Consider the following 22,784-nt stretch of genomic DNA (forward strand, 5'->3'; position numbering starts at 1 on the left):
AGTCAGGTAAAATTAATCCTACCTAAGTCTTTTATATGTCTCTGCTGGGCTAATATTTCTAGTTGTCTTTCTTGTCTGCCCTTGCCGTACATTAAAGTCTTCCCAGTACCTGTGCTCCTGCATAACATAACTAGGGGCCCTCACTGTCAGAGACAATGACTATTTTCTTTCCACAGAATCCTCACTTCTTCCTAATGAGGAAATTAAAGAGGACCTCCCCTTTCCTTCTGGTGTGGTGGCAGGGGTCTTTTCAGCTCTTTCCTTCCTCTTCTCTCACAAGTGAGATTCCAGCCATACATCAGGATGGTCACAGTTAAGTCTGTGTTTGTGGCAGTGATGTCCCTCAGTGGAGTCCTGAAGCTAGAACCACATGGGTATGGCAACCAGCTTTTCCTTCATAAACCTTATGCAGGAATTTGTCCCACACCTGAAACGCATTGTCAAATTTTGATTCATAACCATGTGAGTTAAAATTTGGGGAAAGATGCCAGCTTGTGGGATGGTGTTTTGTTTTTTTTAGACAACCTGTGAATTTCTCTTAAATGGAGCATACCACCTGAACAAATATGTTAGGTCACCAGATTCTTCATGTGAAAATTCTGTAGAATTTTTGCTGGCCCATGGAGAACAGTTCAAGTCGAGTAAGTCACATCCTTGCTTTGCAATCAATCTGCCCACAGTGATGGTCACTTCCCAGCTATACCATGAGTTGAGATCAGCAATCACACTCCACTTCATCAATGCTGTCTCTGAAAAATAAGTAACTGTTGGCTTGAAAAGCAGGTGCAGAATGAATGACAATATGCACTTTTAATTATTAGTAGACTAACCTATTTTATATTCTGGGTAGACATCAATTGCCATCGTATGACACATAAGTCTGGGACAGGAAATATGTTTTTGTATGTGTTCATACAGCTCGCAGTAAAGTCTTGTCTGCAATCCCTAGGTAATGATTTCATGTTCATAATAGTAAACCCTAACTAGTAGAAGCAATGGACAGCAGGTAAGGTTCACAGGACCTTGTTGAGTCTTTGTTTTAAACATCTGGAGACAGAAAAAAAGAGACATGACAATACCTCTTCTATAAACACATATGGCAGCTGTTCTTATCTAACTATGGATATCGACAGAACTTGAAAGTGTTGAAGTTTAACAGTTTTAACTGTTAACTTGAAAGTGTTAAAGGATTCCAGCATGAACTAATGGATTAACATACTGCTTTCAGAGTATCACAAGCTTTTTTCATTCTGACACCAGATACAACTCAGTTTTAAAGTTACGATTTGAATTCTCTTAACAAGGAGTGCATCAGGTTACCAAGCTTCACCATGTAGGGTGCATAATTCACAAAAGGCTCTTAAACAGTTAGGAAAATTACACCATTTTACCAATTTGGTCTGTCTCCTTTAAGCACTTGAACGTCTCAAGTGTTTTCAATTAATGAGTAGCTCTCCAAAAGTCAGCGTAACTATTTGACTTACATGTTCCATGCGATTGCTCCCTGATTGCAAGTAATTGCGGCTTTTAATCTCTTTAAGGACCCCGAATTACAAGTGGTTTATTTCAGCAGTTTCCTGTCTGATACCTGCTTATAGGCTGTGACAGCAGAACAGAGCACACTGCAGAGGAACCTTGAACCACGAGATTAAAATAAAATAAACCCTAACTCTGAAGGGCACATGGCTTCGCCGTGCTCCAGGTGCCGTGGCTGTGGCGGGCTGCGCCCCGAGCCGGGCCAGCGAGGAGCCGGCCGAGCTGCAGCATCTCCCGGCAGCGCTCCGCGGGACCCGGCCGCCCTTCCCCGCCAAGGGCCTCCCCAGCTCCTCCATCCTTTCCATCCCCTTTCTTTCGCTGAAGGTCAGGGCAATTTAAACTTCCTGACTCCGGCGGGACGGGAGGGGTACCCCCGGGGAAGGCAGGCGCGGCTGCCCCGCTCCGCCCGGCCCGGCCCGGCCCGGCCCGGCCGGCTCTCGTCTCGGCGGGGAGGAGCCAGCCCGGGGCAGGCTGTAGCAGCAAGGGCTGGCCGGCCGCCAAGAAGTGTAAAATCCTGGCCGGTGGGTGGCAAATTTCGCCAGATCGCGGCGAGGAGGCAGCGCGTCTGTCCGTCCGTCCGTCGGTCTGTCTGTCCGTCTGTCCGTGCGGCGGGCGCGGGGAGCCGCAGCCCGGCCCGGCCCGGCCCGGGGTGAGTGCGAGCCGCGACCTCCGGCACCGGCCCCGCTCGGCCGGGGAGGGCTCGGGCAGCGGGAGCGGCGGGGATGTTTACGGGGGGCGGCTGCGGGAGGGAGCGGGCTGGGCTGGGCCGGGCCGGGCCGGGCCGGGCCGGGCCGGCTCCCCGCGCTCCGCCGTGCCTCTGGAGCGCAGCGCAGGCATGGGACCTGGGTAAGTTCTCCATTTAAAAATATTAAAAATAGACCCTCCGGCTCCATAGCGCTGCCGAGTGAGTCATTTCCAAACCAAATGTCTCAGTCTAACCCTTCCCCTCAGGAGATGCAATAATTCTGAAAGCGGGGCGGAGGGAAAGAGATTCTTCTCCCGTCTTTCTCTAAATAAATTGAATTAGCACGTAGAGGAGACAAAAGCCGTAAGAGTAGCTGGCCACCTGTTTAACAAAGTGAAGCGTAGCTCCATCCCTTTCTCCCTTCCCTTGTACCTCTCCCATGGCGATGCTGCCCATCCTTCCCCAACGTGCCCTCGGAACCTCTCTACCCTAGGAATATTTACAGTGCTTTCCAGTTTTGTGGGCATAATCTGCTTTCCAGTTCCTTTCACTGCCAAACACATTCAGTGCCATCGTTTTCTCCATGGGACATCAGCCACAGCCACACGTCATTCCAGCAGTGACCCCAGTCGATGCAGCTCCTGGCTGTCCATGCTGAAAAGAGTAGTCCAAAGCACAGCTATTTTTTTCCGCCTTTTCCAGTCATATGATGATTTGTTCATGTAAGTGAGCTGTCTTGACTAGAGGGATATTTTGTTTTTCAAAAACAAGTGCCGAGTGTATTTATAGGCAATGCTGCAATTTTGTGGTGTGAGAGATCTCAGTTGTGCAGAACTCGTTGGTACCTGGATCAGCATGCAAGACCTGTTTACATCTCACATATAGTGTTGTGTGCGTGCATATTTAATGTATGTACCCATAGATCATATTTCATGGTGAGGCAGTGTGCACAAAACACAGGAGCCCATACGCAGGTTACGTATTTCTTTTTCTTAAACAGATGCCACAGTCCAGCTTTGCAGTATAGCTCTAAATCAGAGGAGACAAGACACTGTTGTCTACTACTGAACTGACTTTCCTGAAAACCCCCTAGCTGCAAGTAAAATCCTGTCCTCTTACTTCTGTGAAGAACTTCATTAGCATTTTGACAACAAAAAATGACCTACAGTTGAAAATCTGTGCAGTAAATTATGTCAGCTGTTCTACAGCCGTGACAAGAATGTTAGGTTTGAGAACATGATCTGTGGTAGCAACCCAAAATTTAATGGCCTGTCTGTGTAGGTAAGTGGAGAATTGTGATGTAAAAGCAATTGCATTCTTTTTTTGCTGCTTAGGTTAAACTTCTCCTATTAAAGCTATTTATACTTTTTATAGCCAAGAGAGACCATTGTGATTGATTGACCTGTCACATAGGGTGAAGAGTGCTAAGAAATTCCTGCAGAAGGCATGTGACTTTTCTTTTAGCTGTAGCATAGAAGAGATTCATGAACTTAGGGGTGCTACCAAAGTACTGAACTTAAAAAATGAAAAGGTTATTCTCTTGTGTTCCAAAACACAAGAAAAAGTAGACTTCAGATCCCAAGTAAATGTAAATTTCATGGTAATCTAGGACGAGGTATGCTCTTGATGCACAATTCATTGGCATTCAGAACAGCATTCTTGCTAAGATGCAACATCTGAGGGAGCAGAGTTCTTGGGCTTGGGTCAAAAAACATGTGCATTTTGATCAAACTAGGAAGAAACTTTTCCAGAGGTGGATTATTATTGATTTTCCGTGAGGGGGGTGTCCTAAATCTTTGTGTGAAGTAGCTGTCATGTCAGGTATGGTGTGTGGCACTGGGTTCTGCATGGATGGCACTGGCAAGCTGGCAGGGACAAGGGTGGGCAGGGACGTACAAGTGCACTCAAGCCCTTTTTTGGAGGCTATTTTGATATGTTAGCTTAATAGTAATATTTCATTTTGGCAGTTTTACAGCACAGTTAAGGTGACAGTTTCGCATTTGTCTTCCGCCTTCAAGATAAAATCCTTTGTAATAATTTTATGCAGTGTGCTTATGGGTTGTCTGATATCACCTGAAACTCTGATAAGACTTTCAACGTTTGCTTTCAAAGTTCAGCTGGAACACAGGTAGTGTTTACTGAGTCCTTACTCTCTTTTGGAAGAATTTCAATTCCTTAAATTTCCAGCAGCCAAAGACAGAATAGGTGAGATATTTAACCTTTTCTTTGATGTAGCTTCTAGTCTTAGGAAAAGAGTGGAGGAATGGGACTTGAATGTATCAGCAAGGATTTAAAAGACACATAAATACTAGGATTTTATCCTTTTGGTAACTCAAATTCAGTGAGTTCAGTTTTCATGTGACTTTTTTAGGACCTGCAGTATTTGTGGATTTTTTTGGCCATAATGTATGGCCTTTTGTACTCATTGTTTCTGCTGATGTGAGTTCAAGCATAAATATACACTGACTAAATATGTGCTGGGTTCCAGGGCCTATTCAGTAGGGCATAACAACCTGTTTTTACTGCACAAGATGAGTTTAAGTGCAGCTCAGAAGATGGACTGAGGATTTCAGCAAAACCCCAGTTACATTACTGCTGGCTGTGGATGGGCTGTGATGTATAAGCAGCTACTTAACTGCCACGTTTTGTAGCCCCAGGGTCAAAAATGTGGGGCTTACTTAGGTTTTTTAATAACAACAGCAGGAATGTGAAAACAAAAATCAAACAAAAAGGAATAAGGATGAAGTGCAAGAAAGCACAAAGATAAGAGACTGTCATTCTAGTTGAAGTAGAGCTAGTTCTTAAGTAATTTTGGTTGTTGACTTATTATTCGATTTTGATGAAGTATGTCTTGCATGCTTTCTGATTAACATTCTAAGAAAATTAAACATGTCATTACATTTAGACTGATAATGACTGTTTTGCTTCTGAAATTACATTTTTCTTTCACTCCATGCTTTTGCCTGGCATACAATCATAGAAACATAGAACGTTTTGGATTAGAAGGGACCTTAAACATCATCTAGTTCTAAGCCCCAGGCATGGGCAAGGATACCTTCCACTAGACCAGGTTGCTCAGAGCCCTGTGCAGCCTGGCCTTGAGCAGTTCCAGCTTCTCGAGGCAACCTGTTCAGTGTTTCATCACCCTCACAGTACAAAGTTTCTTCCTAATGTCTAATCTAAACCTATTTTCTTTAAAGCCATCCATCCCCCCTTCCCCTATCACTGCATGCCCTTGAACACAGTTCCTCTCCAGCTCTCTTGTAAGGCCCCCTTTAAATACTGGAAGATGCTCTAAGGTCTCCCTGGAGCTGTCTCTTCCCAGGCTGAACACCCCCAGCTCTCTCTCCCTGTTCATGTAGGAATGGTACCCCACTCCTCTGATCACCTTCATGGCCCTCCTCTGGACTCCAACAGATCCATGTCCTCGTTGTGCTGGGGGCTCCAGGGCTGGGTGCAGCACTCCAGGTGGGCTCTCAGGAGAGCAGAGTAGAGGGGGAGAATCACCCCTTTAACCTGCTGGCCACGCTGGTTTGGATGCAGCCCAGGGTGTGGCTGTCTTTCTGGGCTTTCAGCGCTTTGCTGGGTCATGTCAGGCTTCTCGTTCACCAGCACCCCCAAGTCCTTCTCCTCAGGGCTGTTCTCAGTCCATTCTGTGCCCAGCCTGTAATTGTGCCTGGGGTTGCCTTGACCCAGGTGCAGAACTGTGCAGTTTGCCTTGTTCAGTTTCGTGTTCAGGTTTGTCCTCAAACTTGTCAAGGTCCCACTGGATGGCATCCCTTCCCTCCAGTGTGTCAGTTGGACCACACAGCTTGGTGTCATCAGTGAACCTGCTGAGGATGTGCTCAGTGCCACTGTCCTTGTCACTGGCAAAGGTGTTTAATGGTTCCTATCCCAGAGCTGACCACTGCTTTCCACTTGGATAAGGAACCATTCACTGCAAATCCTTGAGTGTGACCTTTAAGAAAGCATCCTGTGCTTCTCTGTTCCTCTCGTTAATTCTCTTAGGAATTTGTTTGTGAATTTTCACCACATTTGACCAAGAAAGGAATGGTCTGAATGGTCAAAGTTTGTCTGAGATTTGTTATAATGTTTTTAAAGCCCATGCTGAAGAAATGGCTCTTTGTGGGTGTTATCACTTCCCACATGGGTGAAATTCAGAAGGGAGAGCAATGCTAAGTTAGTTTCTGGGTTTGAAAACATATTTGTCAATTCAGTCCAAAGGCCTTTTTTACAGAAAGGGTTTGATAGCTTACTCATACTTGTGTCATTCAAGTGATACATTCCTGGGCTGTTTTTCTCCAGAAGGGGTGCACTTACTAGGGCATCTGTTGAATGCAGGAATACTGCCAGTGGAAGGAAATAACTGTGTGTGTTTCCTCTTCCTTGTTTTCATGTATTCCCATTTAGCTGTATTTCTTGAAAATCACCTGCTAATTAGACTGGTAGGTCTGGGAGCAACATGAGCTACTGAACTGGGGGCCTGATATCCTTGGAGTACTGCTTTGCTATTAAATCAGCTGTGGTTTTTGGACTGTTAACAGCTTGAGTAAAGCCTTGCTATAGGATTAGAGACAAAGCAGTGGTGATTTTACATTTGCTATGTGATGATGGGTGTAACTCAAAAGATGGATGCAGATAAGTTTGGTGCTAAAAGAATCTGTGCTAGCTGCTGTGGACTAGGACAGCACTGCAGTGTTCCTTTTTTGAAAGGATGGTTGCTCCAGCTGTTATGGATGCAACTTTATGGCATGCCTAAAATAGCCTAAAGCTTTCAGTTGATCAGAAAGTGGTGATAGATCTTATCTTTCCCCCTTCTTGTTCATTCCTCCTCCCTATTGGATTGGTTTCTTATTGTACCAAAGGGGCAAGTGTATTTTTTGGTTCTGAAACCACTCCATCAGTTTTATTTTTCTGAGTCTGTGTGACATTTTTGCTTCTTGCCTTTTATAGCTAGGTTTTGGTGTCGTAATTGCTTATTAGGGGGGGATAAAATTTATTTCAACCAGATTAAATCATCTGTTTGTGCATCTAATTCATATTTGTCTCTACCTTCATTTTGGTCAGCTAAATGATTATAATGAGCTGTTCTCTTCTTATTCTCACCCAAGCGTGTCAGAGTGTTTTGTGAACATATCGTACCTTCTAATAGCCATTAAAATTTTCTCCATTTTTTAAATTATTGAGTCCTAGGACTTAAAAAATTTGTTTGAAATAACGTAGAACATCTGTGGTAGAAAACAAAATGACTTTGTTGTCTTAGATGCTACTCCTGTGTAAGAAGATATTTGTTTTTCTGTGAGCGGATCTCTTTAGCTCACATTGAACTGGCTTGCTCTGTGTTATTATTGATTTCTTACATTGTCTAATGGATAGTTGTACTATCTTGTATATAGATGTGAAGCTGCAGTCTTATTTTGAGCTGGCTGTAAACTCCATGGGGGCTGCAGGGGTCTCTCAATTTCAGATAAGGTTCTGAGACCATGGTGGGATATACACAAAGGTTTTTTCCCCTCCTCATATATTTCCTCCCACTCTTAAGCAGAGTTTCACTTTGAGTTTCAGGTTTGATTTAACCTCAGAAACTCAGAGCATAACTGAGTAGATACCACTGAATTTCTTTATAAATGGTTCTGTTATCACAGCCAAGTTAGATCTGTTTGTGAAGTTGTTTGAGAGGTATGGTGAATGGTGTGGGTCCAATTGGAAGAAGGAATATGCAAAAGATGGGGATAGAAAACACGGATACTGCTGTCTCTGTTGTGGAGATGGGTGTGTACTAGAAAGATAAGGAAGGTAGGATCTTGTTTTGGGTAGCCACTGTTTTGTGGCAGTAAAATTATTGATTATATAATTGCATACCAGAGTGTGAACTTTGTATCAAGAGGGCTGTTTTCCCCTACTGTGTTGATATAACTTCAATAACATGTTTTAATTACAGATATGTGGGGCCAGTAGAATACCTCTGGACTATTTGTGAGACATCAAGGTGCTGTCTTTGTGATGGTGAAGCCAGGAAAAAAAGACACCTTCTGCTATTCAATCAGCTTAGGAAGGGAGAGGTAAGGAGAGGTAGATCAGATTCATCCTTTTCTCTCTAACACTGTCAAATAATTTGAAAGGTTCATTAAAGCAGCTTAGAGGGATATTTTTGTTTGAGGAAACGGATCCTGGCTTGCAAGTTGGAAGACCAGGCTAAGTAACTTCACTGGCTTAGCAACTTTTATTTCCTCAGCTAGAAAATTGAGCTAATTATTTTTACTCTTATTAGTATGCCTCCAAGAGCTCTTGATGAAAGGAGTGATTTGCAGGACTGAGTGGCCCATCTGCCTGGGGCTGAGGCTCCCTGGGATCCCTCGGGGCTTTCCCATGGTGCAGGGAGGGGTGGGCATGCTGCAGATGTGGGGCAGGCAGACAGGCAGCCCTGGCAGTGCCCAGGCTGGGGGCAGCCAGGGGCTGGCAGGAGGTGTGAGATGGGGTTGCAGGTAACGTGCTTTGGCCGGCTGAAATCCTGCATTTCCCAGCTGGCATGAACCTGCACAAAGAGCTTGAGGAATCACCTCGTGTTTCCCCGTGGGACAGCATCTAGGGCACAGCACTTCGTTTGGCTGTGCCCCAGTGGAAGTGGAGCATGGTCCTGCTTCCACCTGGATCCTGCCCTTGTGCTGAGGAGTAGGGGCATGGCCCCTGAGCCTGCCTATGCCCTGTGATCTCTCATCATAACTTCACTACAGCTTCCCCTTCCCAAAATTTCTGAGATGATTTTTGGGATTTCAGGAGCAAGTGCCATTTATTTATGGGTGGAAGAAGCTGATAAGTTTGCAGCTTGAATCAATCCTGTTGACAAGACTGAAAGACCTGAAGGCTGGTCTTGCACTCTTCCATTTACCTTCCTGAACTGGGAATGTCTCCTAGCATAGGCTGTGCTCCTGGTGCTAGCAGGAGCACACCTGGAGATAAACTTTTCCTTTGTGAGGAGCTGCTCACAAGACAAGAGTGTCACCACTTTCCCCTGCTGCTTCAGGACTCGATTCAAACCATATTAAGATCAATATTTAGTTAGATTCCTGTTTTTATGGGCTGTGGATTAGACACTAAACTTTTCGTGGGTCAGATAGCCAAAGGTGTGAAGGCATGAAAGGATGAGGGTGTAGGAAGGACCATGCTTTGAAATTGGACCTTAGACTGCTCCAACATTTTTGACACTCTTGCTTTTGATAACTTCTGAGGTATAGCTAAGCTTCTGATCACTGTTGACCAGAAATAACCTCTGTTAGTTATTGAGTGAATCTCCATTTGGTCATCTGCTCTCCTGAAAAGTAGGAGAGATGATGATCAAACCTTGTTTAATTTTAAGAAACTGAGCAATTGGGAGCTATAAGAGGAACTGAATGTGCAGTTTATTGAGCAGTAGCAAATACTGTCTGTGTTAGAATATAAATGAAGTTCATGCATGTGCCATGTGTAATTATGATGACCTACAAGACTGCAAGTTACAGGCTGTGGGCTGCTTTTCCACTTCTCAGTGTGGCTGCATAGCAGGTAAATGAGGGATTTGTTCAGAAATAACGTCTACAGATCTGGTCAGTTGAACTCATATCAAGGGTTTTGCCAACCACATACTTTGTTAAAGGTTTATTGGGCTGGAAGAAGAATCAGCTAACAAGAATCTGGTTAGCTCTCTGCATACTTTTTGTGTCTGAGGCAGGATGGGACTGCTCATTAAGCATTGTAGGCTTAGTACAGTGGGGCATTTTTGTAAATATTATGCTTCTTCTACACTCGAAATGATTACAGAATATTCAGGTGCATGTTGCAGTGTCCAATTTCTGTATTTTATGATCATAGGTCATCAGTCACAATTGCATGAAGCATATAAAAGAGAAATATAAGCAAGTGTATATTTCTCTTCATGAAGGGGCTACTTTTAACCCTAAAAGTAATTACATGGCAAAGCATCAGTCATGTCAGGATAAGCCATCTTTCTCTATTGCTCTGTTTCATTCTCCACTATTTCTTTTCCTCCTGCTTTAAAGTTACTTTTGGACTTAAGGCCTTTTGGTGTTAATTTGTTGTGAAGTAATGTTGGTGGAAATTTTCTTCTAAGAAGCAAAAACAGTTGTAGATTTTTCTGCCATGTCACTTCTGTTAGCAGATCTTGGTCTGAGTTTTGCAGAGAAGACATCAGAGGAATTTTAAAAATTCTATTCTGCTAAATCTCAGTTACCATGGGCCTTTTGTTTGTTTGGCCCAAGATTATCATGAAGATTCATAGTTTGGAGAAATTGCTGCCAGTTTTTTATTTGGGTTATTCTTTCTTTAGTAGAGATAGATATTGAAGTAGGGGGTAGCTCTTGATCTTGCTTTTCCTCCAGACAGTCAGATGTATTATGATCTGTTGGGAGGGAGAGGTCGATTCATGAAATCATTTTATAATGATTTCTCTGTTTTTTATGGCTAACAGCAAACAAATAATAAAAATTTCCTAGCTTCATGACTGTAATGTTTTTATAAATGTCTGTATCTATGTGTGTTGGAAAAGGATTTGTCTCTCGATGCTCAATTCTTTTCTTTGAAGATTCAGATTAATCCTAAAAGTGTTTACTCAGATGTGATGAATTACAAGTGGATGTAATGACATTGTTGTCAGATTGACTCATTGTCCTGCTGTGCTGCCTCAGTTGGGAATATTGACTTTCATCTCTGTGGAGTTAGCTCTCTTGAAGACCTGAGTTTTACACAGATGACAGATCTGCCTTGTTAGAGGTCTAGAGGGTTTTGGTAGCTGGACTTTGAGGTGATAATCAAGGCTAAGGAAAACAAGGACTGGGAGAGGGGGGTAGGACATCTGGAAGGGAAGGAAGAACAATACCTATCTCTCTGACTTAGTCATGACAAGTGTCTTGCCAAAAAACGGTGTGCAGGGTCACAAAGCAAGATGAGGAGAATGGGGAATGTTTTAGGGTATATCAGCTGGCAAACAGTTTGAAATCCCCTGATTTCAAGCATTATCCCAGCAGCTGAAACATGTGGCAGTGAAAGATAATCTGGTGTGGCTGTATGTCTTATGCAGTCACTGCACTCCAGTCTCTGGCTCTTAATGTCCTTTAAAATTGATGGAGAGAATGTTGCTTGGTGCCTGGAACATGCTGCATCCTGGTGTCTCCCATCATTCTGTGTAAAAGGGGAAAAGTAATTGCTTCTCTGTAAAGCTTTTTCTAGTTCTGTGGTTGCTAATGGGATTGTGATTATTAGAAGCTAAGTTTTATTTTGTAACCTTCTAAAACACTTTAATCCTAGCAAAAAGAAACTGCAGATGTGAAGGAGTTGATACTGAAAGCCTGTAGGAGAACAGTGTCTGTTTCTGAACATTTCTGCATAATTCTGTGAGAGTTTTCAGTGCAAAATGAAAAGGAAAATTGTTCCTTGCTCAGCATTTTGCTAAATGCTATTCATTCCCAATAGCTCAAATAACCTGAATGCCATGAGGAGTTCTTACTAACCTATAACTATGTTAATGCCTTTCTTGCCACAGGGGTAGTTTCTCCCAGTAGAAAACCAAAAAATTGCACGCTGCAGAATGCACACCACAGATATTGCCAAGAAACTGCTGCTGCTGCTCCCTGTGAAAATGAGGCACTATTTACAAGGCTTCCTTGCTTTGGGGAAGATTTTCAGTGGAAGCTAGTTGCTTAGGAAAATCTGGTGTGATGGAAGTGTTAGACTGGTTCAGGTGCTTTGTTGTACCTTCATGTAGGATCTGCAGAGTACATGTGACAAAGGTCAGTATTTTAGTAAATGCTCTGATACTTTGAGCTTTATGGAACTCTGTAAACAGTTTAAATGGGCTGTGGGCATGGGGAGAGAATGGTCTTTCTCACAGCCTGGCATTTCCAGTTCTGGTAACATGAGGGCCAGTTATGTTTGGACACCATTTAGAGTTAGCTTGCCTTCAGAGTAAGAGTTTGGTGTCCCTGCCATTTAATAGTTACTGGGTTTAGATAAGATAGGAGAGATTTGTGTCTTTGAGTCCTGAAGAAATAAAAATAAGACTCTGAATCAAGCCCTAAAGCTGAAGATCTTGCTTTAAATTCCTAATGAGGTTCTAAAGTGAGGTTGACTTGACAGTAACATACATTGCAGGCTGGGTTGAGGGAGGAAGAGGAGTGTCTTATCTGCTCTTCGCAGGCAGGAGCTTGTTTTTATCTGACCTGGTGACTTTTAACAGAGATTAAGGAAAACAACATGTATGTTTCAATGAGCTTGAGAACATTCCCTAGGTAAGAAGTGCTCAGGAAATTAATCGTGGGGCCCAGTGTAATGCCATGGTTCTGCTGTGTGGAATCAGTCAAGTAAATCCATAGCCCAAGCTCAGAAGAGACCTTCCTGATCGTGGTGGTTTACTGTTTGCACAGAACAGGCCAAAGAATTTCCTACCCATACTTAAATTTATATATGTTAAGGCCCAGAGGTTGTTATATTGTTTTACATTTCTGAATTTAAGCTTTCCCCTTACAACTTAATATAATTCAAATGAATATAAATGCATCCTATAGTATGATTTCATTTTTGGGGAGAAAGGTGCTTGCATGCCTTTGTGGCACCTGGAAGAGTGGTAAGACAAGGCTTGTGGGTTAGCACATCTTAACCACTGCTTTCTAGCCCAGTTAAATGCCTGCTAGAAATAGTGCTTATATTGCATTTTGTACCTCTGAAAGTGAAAGGTGTCTCTGCCTGTGGCAGGGGGGGTTGGAACCAGATGGTCTCTAAGGTCTCTTCCAAATAATTTTGTGTTTCTATGTGTAAAGATTAAGTGAGAAGTTTTACAGTGCTGCTGGGGGAAGTGAGCTGTCACTCATTCAGCTCCTCATGCTGTCAGCTTTGGAACTTGGTGACAAACATTGGCACGAGCTCTTGTTTTCCAGCAGAAACAGCTGCTGTGCTTGGGCTTTGCCTCGCAGCCACCCTTTGGTCTGCTGTGAAAGGAACCTGCCTCGGCTCTCCAAGGTGCTGTAGCTTTTTCCTCTGGTGATTTCTGATGTGGTTACAGTTGTCAATGGAGAAATTGCTGGCAGATTGAAAATGTGTGGGCAATGTCAAATGAACCCTTGCTGCAAAATGCACACAAAAGATCCTGCTGATGCGGTTGTACTAGTTTACATTTAGTCTTGATGCCTCAAAGTTAGGACTTTGTTTTTATTTTAATTGTAACAGAGCAGCCAAAGAATCAACAGATTGCTGGCCTTTCAAGCAACAACAGTTAAGGCTAAGCTTATGTCACAAAAGACTGTCTGGGTTTTGTCATCTCTGAAGACAGCCAGGAGTTGTCTAAAGGCAGGAAAAAGTTGCACTTACAGCCATGTTCCAGTTCCACAGAGATCTCTGCAAACTGTATTTAGCTTGGGAGGGTGTAATAACCATATTTATTTCTCGAATAGCACCAAGAACGATAGTATTGTGTGTTTCAGTACCTAAAAAGTTGAATGTTTTCTCCATTAGCTTCCTCATTGGCATGGCAAGTGGTGTCCATGGCACAGCAAGGGCTGTGCTGATTGATCAGAACCTGCCAGGCTGTGCAGAACTGGGGTAACAAAGTGAGCTCAGTCTAAAATAGTGCTGGCCAGGTGGGAAGAAAGCTGCTTTCTTGCATGTAAGAGTTAATTATAGTTTGGGCAGTGGAAAGATTTCCTGGAGTTGAACACCAGTCAAATTAGTGCAGATACATAGCATTTTTTTTGTCTGACCATATCTTGTTTCACTTCGTGCTAAAGATGTAGTAGAAAAGAGATTTTGCTTTACATCTTTCGTGTGCGGTTGTTGCACAACACTTTTGTTTGTTTCTTTTCCCCCTCTGCTCTCCTGTGTCCCACATCTCATTCTCCAAACTGCCAGCTACATCTATTGCTTGTATTCATCTCAAGTGGGAGGATTTCAAAGTACAGAAGCTTTGCCAAAGTTTTTTTGTGGCTTTTATTCAAGCTCACTTCTTCTATTTCTGTGGTTTACTTGGGGCTACATAGTCATCTACATGGAGATGATGATCAGAGTGGAAAATACGGGCATTTCATAACTGGCCTAGCAATTACTTCTCGTGCTGTAGAAAAACCAGAAACATAAAAGCCCTGCTTATGCTCAAAATATCTAGATGTCAGAACTCTTTTGAAGAAGCTCCTTATTATATCCTTTTTGTAGTGAACTGATAGCAAGTGGGTTTATTCCCTTGCACAACACTTCTCAAAAAAAAAAAGCACTGTGTTAGTCTATTCATCTTTTTTTTCCATTGTTCATCTTTTATCCCTCTCTAATGGAATAGTTTTGTCTTTCTCCAGTTACTATTTTATATACAGGCTGAGTGGCTAACTGTATTTAAAGGCATTTGTAAAGTGCCTCTGGCAGACGAGTTGAGGCATCTCTGTTCTTGCATCTCTGCTAATTAAAGTCGAAAGAGAGATCATGCCTGCATTTCTGACTGGCTCTGTTTGGTTGTTGTTTAAGGGGCAAGGTGAGAAACGGGGCTGTTGAAGAACTCTGGAGTTCCAGAGTCTTCCCAAAGCTCTGTTAATAGCACAAGATATTTTCATCCCTCCCTTCCCTGCCTTACTGTTCTCTTTTCTCTTTGCATTGCAGGACTTCTTCAGTTCCTTCATCATGCAGCTCATGTCACAACCCCACACGGTGGGGAACTGCTAGTCCAGGGCTGACTCTTTGGTTGTGACCGAGTCCTTGGGCTTGAAGACTCATGGGCACTGCTGAGATTGCACCTTTGAGAGAAGAGCCTTTCTGATGGTCGTGCCCTGCTCCAGCTGACCCTATGAAAGGAGGGCTCACCATAGCTCTGTCCTTTGCGCTCCAGTTCCACAGGATGGGCTCGTTCAGGAGGCCCCGGCCTCGCTTCATGAGCTCCCCTGTCCTCAGTGATCTGCCTCGGTTCCAGGCAGCCCGGCAGGCCATGCAGCTCAGCTCCAACTCTGCCTGGAACAGGTGAGCAGGACCCACCTGGGCGAGCTCTTGCCCTGCAGCAGCTCCTCACTGAGGCTCATGTGTATCTTCGCTTGTGCTGCCACACCATTTATGACTAAGCTCATCTGTTTTTAAGCATGCACGGATTTTTGGCATGTCCAGGCTTTGCTGGCATTGAAAGCATCTGTGGAATTGAAAAATTTAGACCTACTCGTGCTCAGTTGGTTTTGGCCAATGTTGTTCAGCCATACTGTCTTGAAGTAAAGCAGAATTTTTGTTAACAGTTGTATCTTTTAAACACCATTTAGGAAAACACGTTCCTAGTACTGTAATAAATGCCAGTTTATTAATTCACAAAGGCACGTATTTGCATATTACGAAGCTTTTATCACAGTCAAGTTCCTCTGACAGCTACTAAAGTTGTGGCTTCAACCGGCATTTCCTACTGATAGCTAAATCCTGTCTGCTGTGCGTGTCATGCAGCAATGGCAACTGGAAAAACAGTGTGAAAGGTGAAGAGTGAGATGTCCTATGTCTTGATCTGATGTAATAGGCTGCTGCTGCCAGAAGTGGGTATTCCCACCTCCCCTTCTGCCACCTGGCACCAGCTCTGTGCTCTGCAGACCGTTCTTGCTTGCTGACCTAGCTCAGTTTACCAATGTCACACGAAAAGAGCCTGGCAAAAACATTGCAGTTTTGTGCCATGATAGTGAGTTGAGGTCTGTGGAGCATGCAGATGCCATAACTGCCCAGAGAAGGGAATGTCTATTAAGGGAATGACATATGCCCTTGTTAGCCATGGCAAACTTTAGACCTGCTAAACCTTCTTGTCTGCTGTCACTTTATGACTTCCTCTGTGCTGGTGAGAGAATTGGAAGATACTTCAGCAGCATCTTACAAGCATTAACAGGGCTTAAACTCCGATCTGACTGAGGTGATTCTGGCTGCAGAAATCTTCCAGCACGGCCAGGGTGTTGCCAGATGCTGCAGGATGGGTGGTTCCTGGTAGGATCACTGGATAATGCAGTCTGATGTGTTTGGCAGATATTACCAAAAATCTGTCTCCTCATTGCAAGGAGTCTGCAAAGATCCCCCAAACAGCTGTGTTCAAGAGACATCTGGAACAGGCAGTGTCCCTGTGACAACTTTCTCCCTTGCTCACCCTAGGCAGAACTTGAGGTTGGTTCTGCTCTGTCTCCAAGGGGAGATGGAGGTAATTAAGAGTAACAATTTCAAGGTGAGAAAGACTGGAAGTATTTGAGGATAATCAACTTCACCTAGTTGTAATCTCTCTGCTTTTGGTGCCTTGCTCATACTGTGCTCTGTGGCAAGTCACGCTTACTTGTGGATGTTGTCCTGTCTCATTTCTTTTTTTGGCAGTGTACAAACAGCAGTGATAAACGTGTTCAAAGGAGGAGGCTTGCAGAACAATGAACTTTACACCCTCAATGAAAATATCAGGTAGGTCGCTGAAATGCAAAAATGGATTTTTGTTGCTGCCTGTTTGGTGTTTGCTGGGGTCTGTTGCCTTCAGAAGCACAGTTAGAAGATATTGGTGGGAGGAGAAAGGATGAAAGCAAACTTCAGCACAGCTTTGGGGTTTCTGGCTAACTTACTTCTTTCTTGCTGCTGAGTGACATGAATGGCACTTGGTATTTGGATAATTTTTCTCCACCTTGTAGCTTTGATACAGTTGTGTATCGACTTGGCTTGTAAGGCTTTTGTTCCTTCCTAGGAGCTATGCCTCTTTTGGATGTCTTTTATACATAATGATATTGGCATCTCTTTTCTGAAACCGAACTTCTCAGAACCGTGGAGTGTTTAAAACAAACCACAACGTTTAATTTAAAAGCTTAATGTTCATATGATAACTGCAGAACAAAACCTGAAAATATGAACCATAAAGATAAACTAAAAGCCTAGCTAACATTTTGTGTCACTGATACTAGTGATGGTTAAAAATATCATTTTCTTTTAAAAGTAAGTTTCGTGATTATCTGTGGTTTCATTCTGATTAGTTGGAAAGTTTGATTAGCAATAGATAGGACTGTAGAGTAGATAAAGAACTGTTTGTTATTGCCTTGGTTCCAAGTGCTGCTGAGAGGAGTATTGTCAGGGCTCATGGAAGTAGGTTCCTCCTTCTCTTTTTACCACTATATCTTTATTAATTTGTCAAGAGTGCTGTCATACGTGTTTCTACTTCTTCTTTTATATGCCCTCTTCTCATTCCTATTGCTTTTTTTTGAGCTCCAAAAGATTGAAATGGCAATTTGAGCTAAGTATGTATTAAACAGCAGTCTAAACTACCCCTTTCCCCACTTTCAAAATAAATGCAGCTATCAGGGCAGGGGACTCTATCCAATTTGGTCTAGTCCCAAACCCAAAAAGTTTAATATAATTCCTTTTGAGAGTTGAGCAAGGACAGCATCTTGCACTTTAATGTTATTTTAGTGCGTTCAGGTCAGAAGTCTTCAAGTTAGGTTTAAGTACTTGGAGCAGTCTAAATTCTCCATGGGATGAGTATTTGTGGACATGAAAATAAAAACAGATGTCATAAGGCTTGGGAAATACCTAAAGCCCCAGCTTGTTAGCAGGCTTGGGGGGAGTGGCTTTGGGCTTTGTGACTGTTGCCCATGGCATCCTGCTTTTCCCCTGAAGTGCAAGCAGGTGCTCCTTCCCACCCTTCCAGGGAGGCAGCACACTGGGCAGAGCTGCTCTGGGGTCTGGGCTTGGCCCCAGTGGCTGGACCATGCTGTCTTTGTGCTGGTTGCTGAAGTGAATGCAGTCTGTCTAAAACCAGGCAAAGAACAGGAAATTCCTTATGAGCTGTGGATGCTTTGAGAGCAGTGCTGATGGTGGGAGGGGAAATGCCCTTTTCCACAGTCATGCACTTCCAGCCTGTACTTGGAAGCACTCACCTTGAATTACATGATGAATGTTCCTGCAGGTGCCCTGAGCACTGGTTACATCTCCAAATGTCACTCTTTAAATAGACCATTTGACATCCAAGTAGCTCATTAATGCCCATCTAAGGGGGAAAGGACAGGCCTCTGCCTGTGTGTTTGTGTGAGCACCTGCAGCCTCACACCTGTGCTTCCTGCTGGAGCTCCCAGCACAGGGAGAACTCTGTGCACAAGGTGCATCTCCAGCTTGGCACTGGAGAAAAGCCAGAGCCCTGAGACAGACACACAGCTCCTGTGTGCCATGAAGTCGAGCTGGTGCATTTCCCCTGCCCTTGCTTGCAGTTCTCCACTCAGCTCCTGGGCTGTAGTGTGCAAATGCAGTAAGGGGCTCTCAGGTTCTGCACAGTGCTTTGTCATTTGGCAGAGGGAAACGTGAGACAGTTCTAAAAGAGGACGGTAATGACAGGACCAGGAGATGAGCAGGTGGTAACATTTTGTTCTGGATTGCTGCCACCAAGTCTTTATCTTACTGTGATTTGATACCATCTCACTGGCTATTTATTTTTTTTTTAACTCTGAAAAAAAGTTATTTTTGCTCTGAAAGTCAGTTGTCACAGCAAGAGGAAATGTAAGAAATGCCTTCAGTAAACAGAATTTCTGTAAGTGGGAGGTGACCAGGCCATGCTTAGGAAGTGACCCCTCCCTTGACTTTTTTCTAAGGTGCAAGCCTCTGCTTGCTGGTCTTACCTGCATGAAGCCAAATCCTGCTGGGCTTGTCAGTCAGCTGGTGGAGAGCTTTGCTGAAGCCAATGGAAAAGCTTCTGACAAATGGGCCCCCAAAGACTTACCTGATTTATTGATCTCATAGACATAGACATGTGCTTTGACTTGGGTGGGTGAATATAAGCACTCAGAGAGAGAAAAGAGTAAAGGCATGCTGGCACACAGATAAATGTAGAAGCACTGTAAAATGGTTAGAGAGGAGGGCTGTCACATTTGACTTTGAGCAGAGATGAGGTAAAATGTCAGAGTTTGTTGGTAAAAACCCAGCCTAAGAACTGGATGGTTGCTGATTGAAATGCTGTTTTCAGGCACTCTTGACTATACTTTGCATTGGTAGAAAGCAAAACTCTTAGAATAGAAAAAATGCAGTGTTTGGCATTGAAAAGTGTTGGGCAACCTTTAAATTTTAGACAGAATTTACTGCTACAGAATTTATTCTCAGTCATTGAAAGCTTAAAGTGCAAATGCACTGAACTTCCTAAGTTGTTTTTACAATGCTGCCTCTGATGTAAAACAATCCTGATTTTTATGTATTTTTTTAAAATACAAATATATATTAGTGTGTAAAACTTTTATCATAGCCTGATTTAAAAGCTAACAGCTTTCATCAGAAATACTTCTTTAGAGTGGCTTTTGCCTGCATGTATTTAAAACACCTTTTGATAAATTTCTAGAGTTTCTTCCTTGGAAAATATGCCTTTTCTTTTTATTGTTTGAAAAGTGGTAGTTAAAATATGGCAACTTATGCTTCATTTCTCCTCTCCTTATCCTCACCTTCTACTTCCAAGAGAAAAGGGAGTACAACATTAGGGAGATATGCTATCTTCAGTGACATGAAAGGCATGTTTGTTTAAACAAAAAAGAAAAAAAAAATATGAGTTTCAATCTAAATAACTCCAAATTTTCTCCCCAGATTTCTGTTCATTCAGGGGGGTAATTTGGTTTTGCTTGTTTTAGATGCATGGTTTATAATTAGCAGACTTCAGAGAAATTATTTAATTCCTTTATAATTTGAGAATAGCCTTTGTAAAATACATCTATAATTGTAAGAGAAATGTAAGTGTGGCCAGAAGGACCCTTCCCATAGATTCCTGTATCTTTGGTGTGGGTGTTATAGCTGTGAGAACTGACCAGCAGTGGCTGCTACTTCATGGCTCCATTCCTTCTGTCTACAGACGGCTGCTGAAGAGTGAACTTGGATCCTTCATCACAGATTACTTTCAGGTATTGCATGACTTGCTTGCTTTATTTTGAGGTTTGTTCCCTTCAGCTTTTTAGCCTATAAGAAAATTAGGATGCCTTTTTATATGAGCGTAGCCTACAAGTTTTGTTTTTGTTATGCTGAGGAAGATGATGGAGGTACTGCACTTTTGAAATGGGGGCCATATAGCCCTGGGAGTAATTATCTTTATTGATGTGAGTGCAGAATTAAGGATAATCTTCCTTTGCACTTAAGAAAGGCTGCTAGTAGCCTGCCAAGATCAACAAGGAATTCACTTGAAGTTTTTAAAGACGATGGGATGCCTTTTCTTGAGTGTAGAGAATTCAAAAGTAGATTTTCTGCAAAAGGGGCCAGCAAAGGGAAAGAGGAGAGATAATGATGACTGCCTGGAGGCAGGATGGGGCAAAGAGAGGGAAGTTTCTCTTAGCAGGAAATCAACCTGGGTGCTGTTTGCCTTTTAGTCCCACAAATATAAATGCAGCTTCTGAAAAAGGAAAATTGTTCCTTGAACAGTCACAAATGTGAATATGTGTTGCTGCCTTTTATTGATACTGGCCAGATAAACAGAGGTTCACATGTAACCACATGAAAGCCTGCTGGATGATTTTTAGAAGGCACTGATGGCTTTCAGTGTTTTAATTTGTTCAGTGTAGTGTTGATTAAAAAAAAAAGAGGGGCTGCTGGAAACAAGAGGGTTTTCTTCCCTTTGAGTAAGACAGAAAATTTCTGTACTTTCTGAAGCAGCTGATGCTGCTGTGTGCGTGCTAACAGCTTAAAAGAGAAAAAAGAAGACTAGTGTTGTTTCCTATCAGATTATGTGATTTATTAGATTACATGACTTCAAAAAATCCCCCTGCTGTGCTGTCAAGTGAGAAGAAAACTCCTGCCCCAGGGGTAGTTGTGTTTCACTTCCTCAGCCCCTCTCTGCACAAGTTGTTTACTGCAGAGGCAGCTGCTGGCAGTGCATGGCAGGATGTTTCCTAGACCCTGAGTGGGGTGGCAGCCACCAGCACTCTTATTTAATTTCTGGGGTATTTTTGCTCAGTGTCAAATGGAGTAACTTGGCATCTGTCAGACTTAGCCTGAGGTAAAACTCTTGGTGCAGACAAACTGTGAGATAAAGACTATTGTTGGAAGTGAGATCTTTCCCTCTGTGAGCTAAAATGCAGACTTACTTCTGATTCTAGACTAACAGCATATGGCCATGATCAAAGTTACCACTCCCTCCTGAATGTCTTTCCTCAGAAATCCTAGGGCCACGGAGTGGGGAAAGACTGTTCATGTGCCAAAGAAGGGCTGACAACATTATTTCATTTGTCTGTGGGTTCTGTTTCACTGCTGATGCTGGCTGATTTATGGCAGTACTGCTGCCACCAAGATGAGCAGAGTTGAATCAAGCTGCTGATTTGGCTGAAAAATAACCTTGAAAGAAAAAAAAAACGAAGTTTCCAACTACTTCCTTTGACGTGTTGTGGTCATCACCTCTGACATGGGGGAGGTGCTGGGAGTGGGTCACCAGGATGCAGAGTGGAGTGGAAGTGTATCCTTTGGCAGTGACTTCCTCTGACATCTGTTAAAGCCCACTGAAAGCTGTCCCAAGAACCAAGTTTTTTGTCCTCTTGCATTGAATTGGACCCTGAAGAATATGCTCTCTGTGTAGCCAGGCAGTTTTAAATAGCCTAGCAGCAATTAAAGCAACTAACTGGATCATGCAATATTTAGATGTGATAAACTGACTTAAATGTTTTCCATTTCTTATGCCATGGCCATTATAACTGGAGCTGCTAAGAGGAACTTATAAATCACATTTGTTTTAGATTTTACATTATGTAAATTTTATACACTCACACATGCACATTTTTATAACCATTGAATATTCAAGACTAAAATGGAACAGAGCTTTTATAGTGAGACAAAGCTACCTTTGTGATCAACTTGACTTGATTACTCACAAGTCCTTTTCATCAGCACTCATGCAAATTAACAGTTTTTAGCCCCTGAAATTGCTAAAGGAATGTTTAGGAAATGATTGGAGTTTATGCAGTCTTTTTCTGCTACCAAGCCATCATCATACCAGAGTTAATGAGTCTGTTTTGTCTTTGAAAGAGAAATATAATTCCTTTAAGGACTGCAGTACAAACTCAGATGTTTCATTCTGAAGGAAAGTTGTGTTTATAAATCTGCTGCTTTAGCAATCCTACTGTATATACAATCCCTCTCCTTGGATTGAAGCCTGAGTGTAAATGCCAGATAGTTGGGACTTGTATTTACTGCAGATCTGCTTTAAAGCAATGCTTCATGCTCCACGTTTTTCAGTATTGACTTTGCCCATGAACTGATTGGAGAATTCCCTGAAAAGGGGCACGTTGTACCTACCTCTCTGCTCAATAACCCAGCAGGGCACCATTTGCTCTCACTGCTGGGTTAGTTTGCTGCTGGTCAGCTGAACTGCAATAGGTGGAAATCCTATGACCGTGGAAGGTAAGAGCTGGGATTTGGAGGAACAGGGTGTACTGGCAATTGGGACTTCTGTGGTGCAGCTGTGTGATGTTTCAGATAAGCTCCCTTCATTTTCCTACTGTCTGGCCCTTGTGTTGGTGGAAAAGAATTTTAAATATAAAATTAGCAAGTGTTGATAAATTGGTGCATTATCTGCCTGATTCTGCAAACAAAACCTTTGGAAGGGATGAACGGT

The 22,784-nt window shown here is 43.0% G+C and overlaps 1 protein-coding gene across 4 annotated transcripts in view; it reads left to right on the forward strand.

Annotated features, from left to right (window-relative positions):
- The first annotated feature begins 1,752 nt into the window (after window positions 1-1,752).
- The window catches only part of PRR5L (proline rich 5 like), a 42,258-nt gene continuing 21,226 nt past the window's right edge, over window positions 1,753-22,784 (forward strand). Inside the window, exons 1-5 of one of the 4 annotated variants that reach the window (XM_088166792.1) lie at window positions 2,668-2,943; window positions 8,163-8,283; window positions 14,849-15,202; window positions 16,562-16,642; window positions 20,043-20,091. In XM_088166792.1, the coding sequence (XP_088022918.1) occupies window positions 15,033-15,202; window positions 16,562-16,642; window positions 20,043-20,091 (300 nt within the window). In that variant the 5' untranslated portion in view covers window positions 2,668-2,943; window positions 8,163-8,283; window positions 14,849-15,032. Of the gene's footprint in view, window positions 1,861-2,040; window positions 2,186-2,667; window positions 2,944-8,162; window positions 8,284-14,848; window positions 15,203-16,561; window positions 16,643-19,984; window positions 20,092-22,784 lie in introns of those variants that run through there. The other 3 variants (XM_088166793.1, XM_014873534.2, XM_088166795.1) reach the window with 3 other exon arrangements.

The sequence above is a fragment of the Sturnus vulgaris genome, chromosome 6 (assembly GCF_052056855.1).
Source record: "Sturnus vulgaris isolate bStuVul1 chromosome 6, bStuVul1.hap1, whole genome shotgun sequence".
NCBI lineage: Eukaryota > Metazoa > Chordata > Aves > Passeriformes > Sturnidae > Sturnus > Sturnus vulgaris.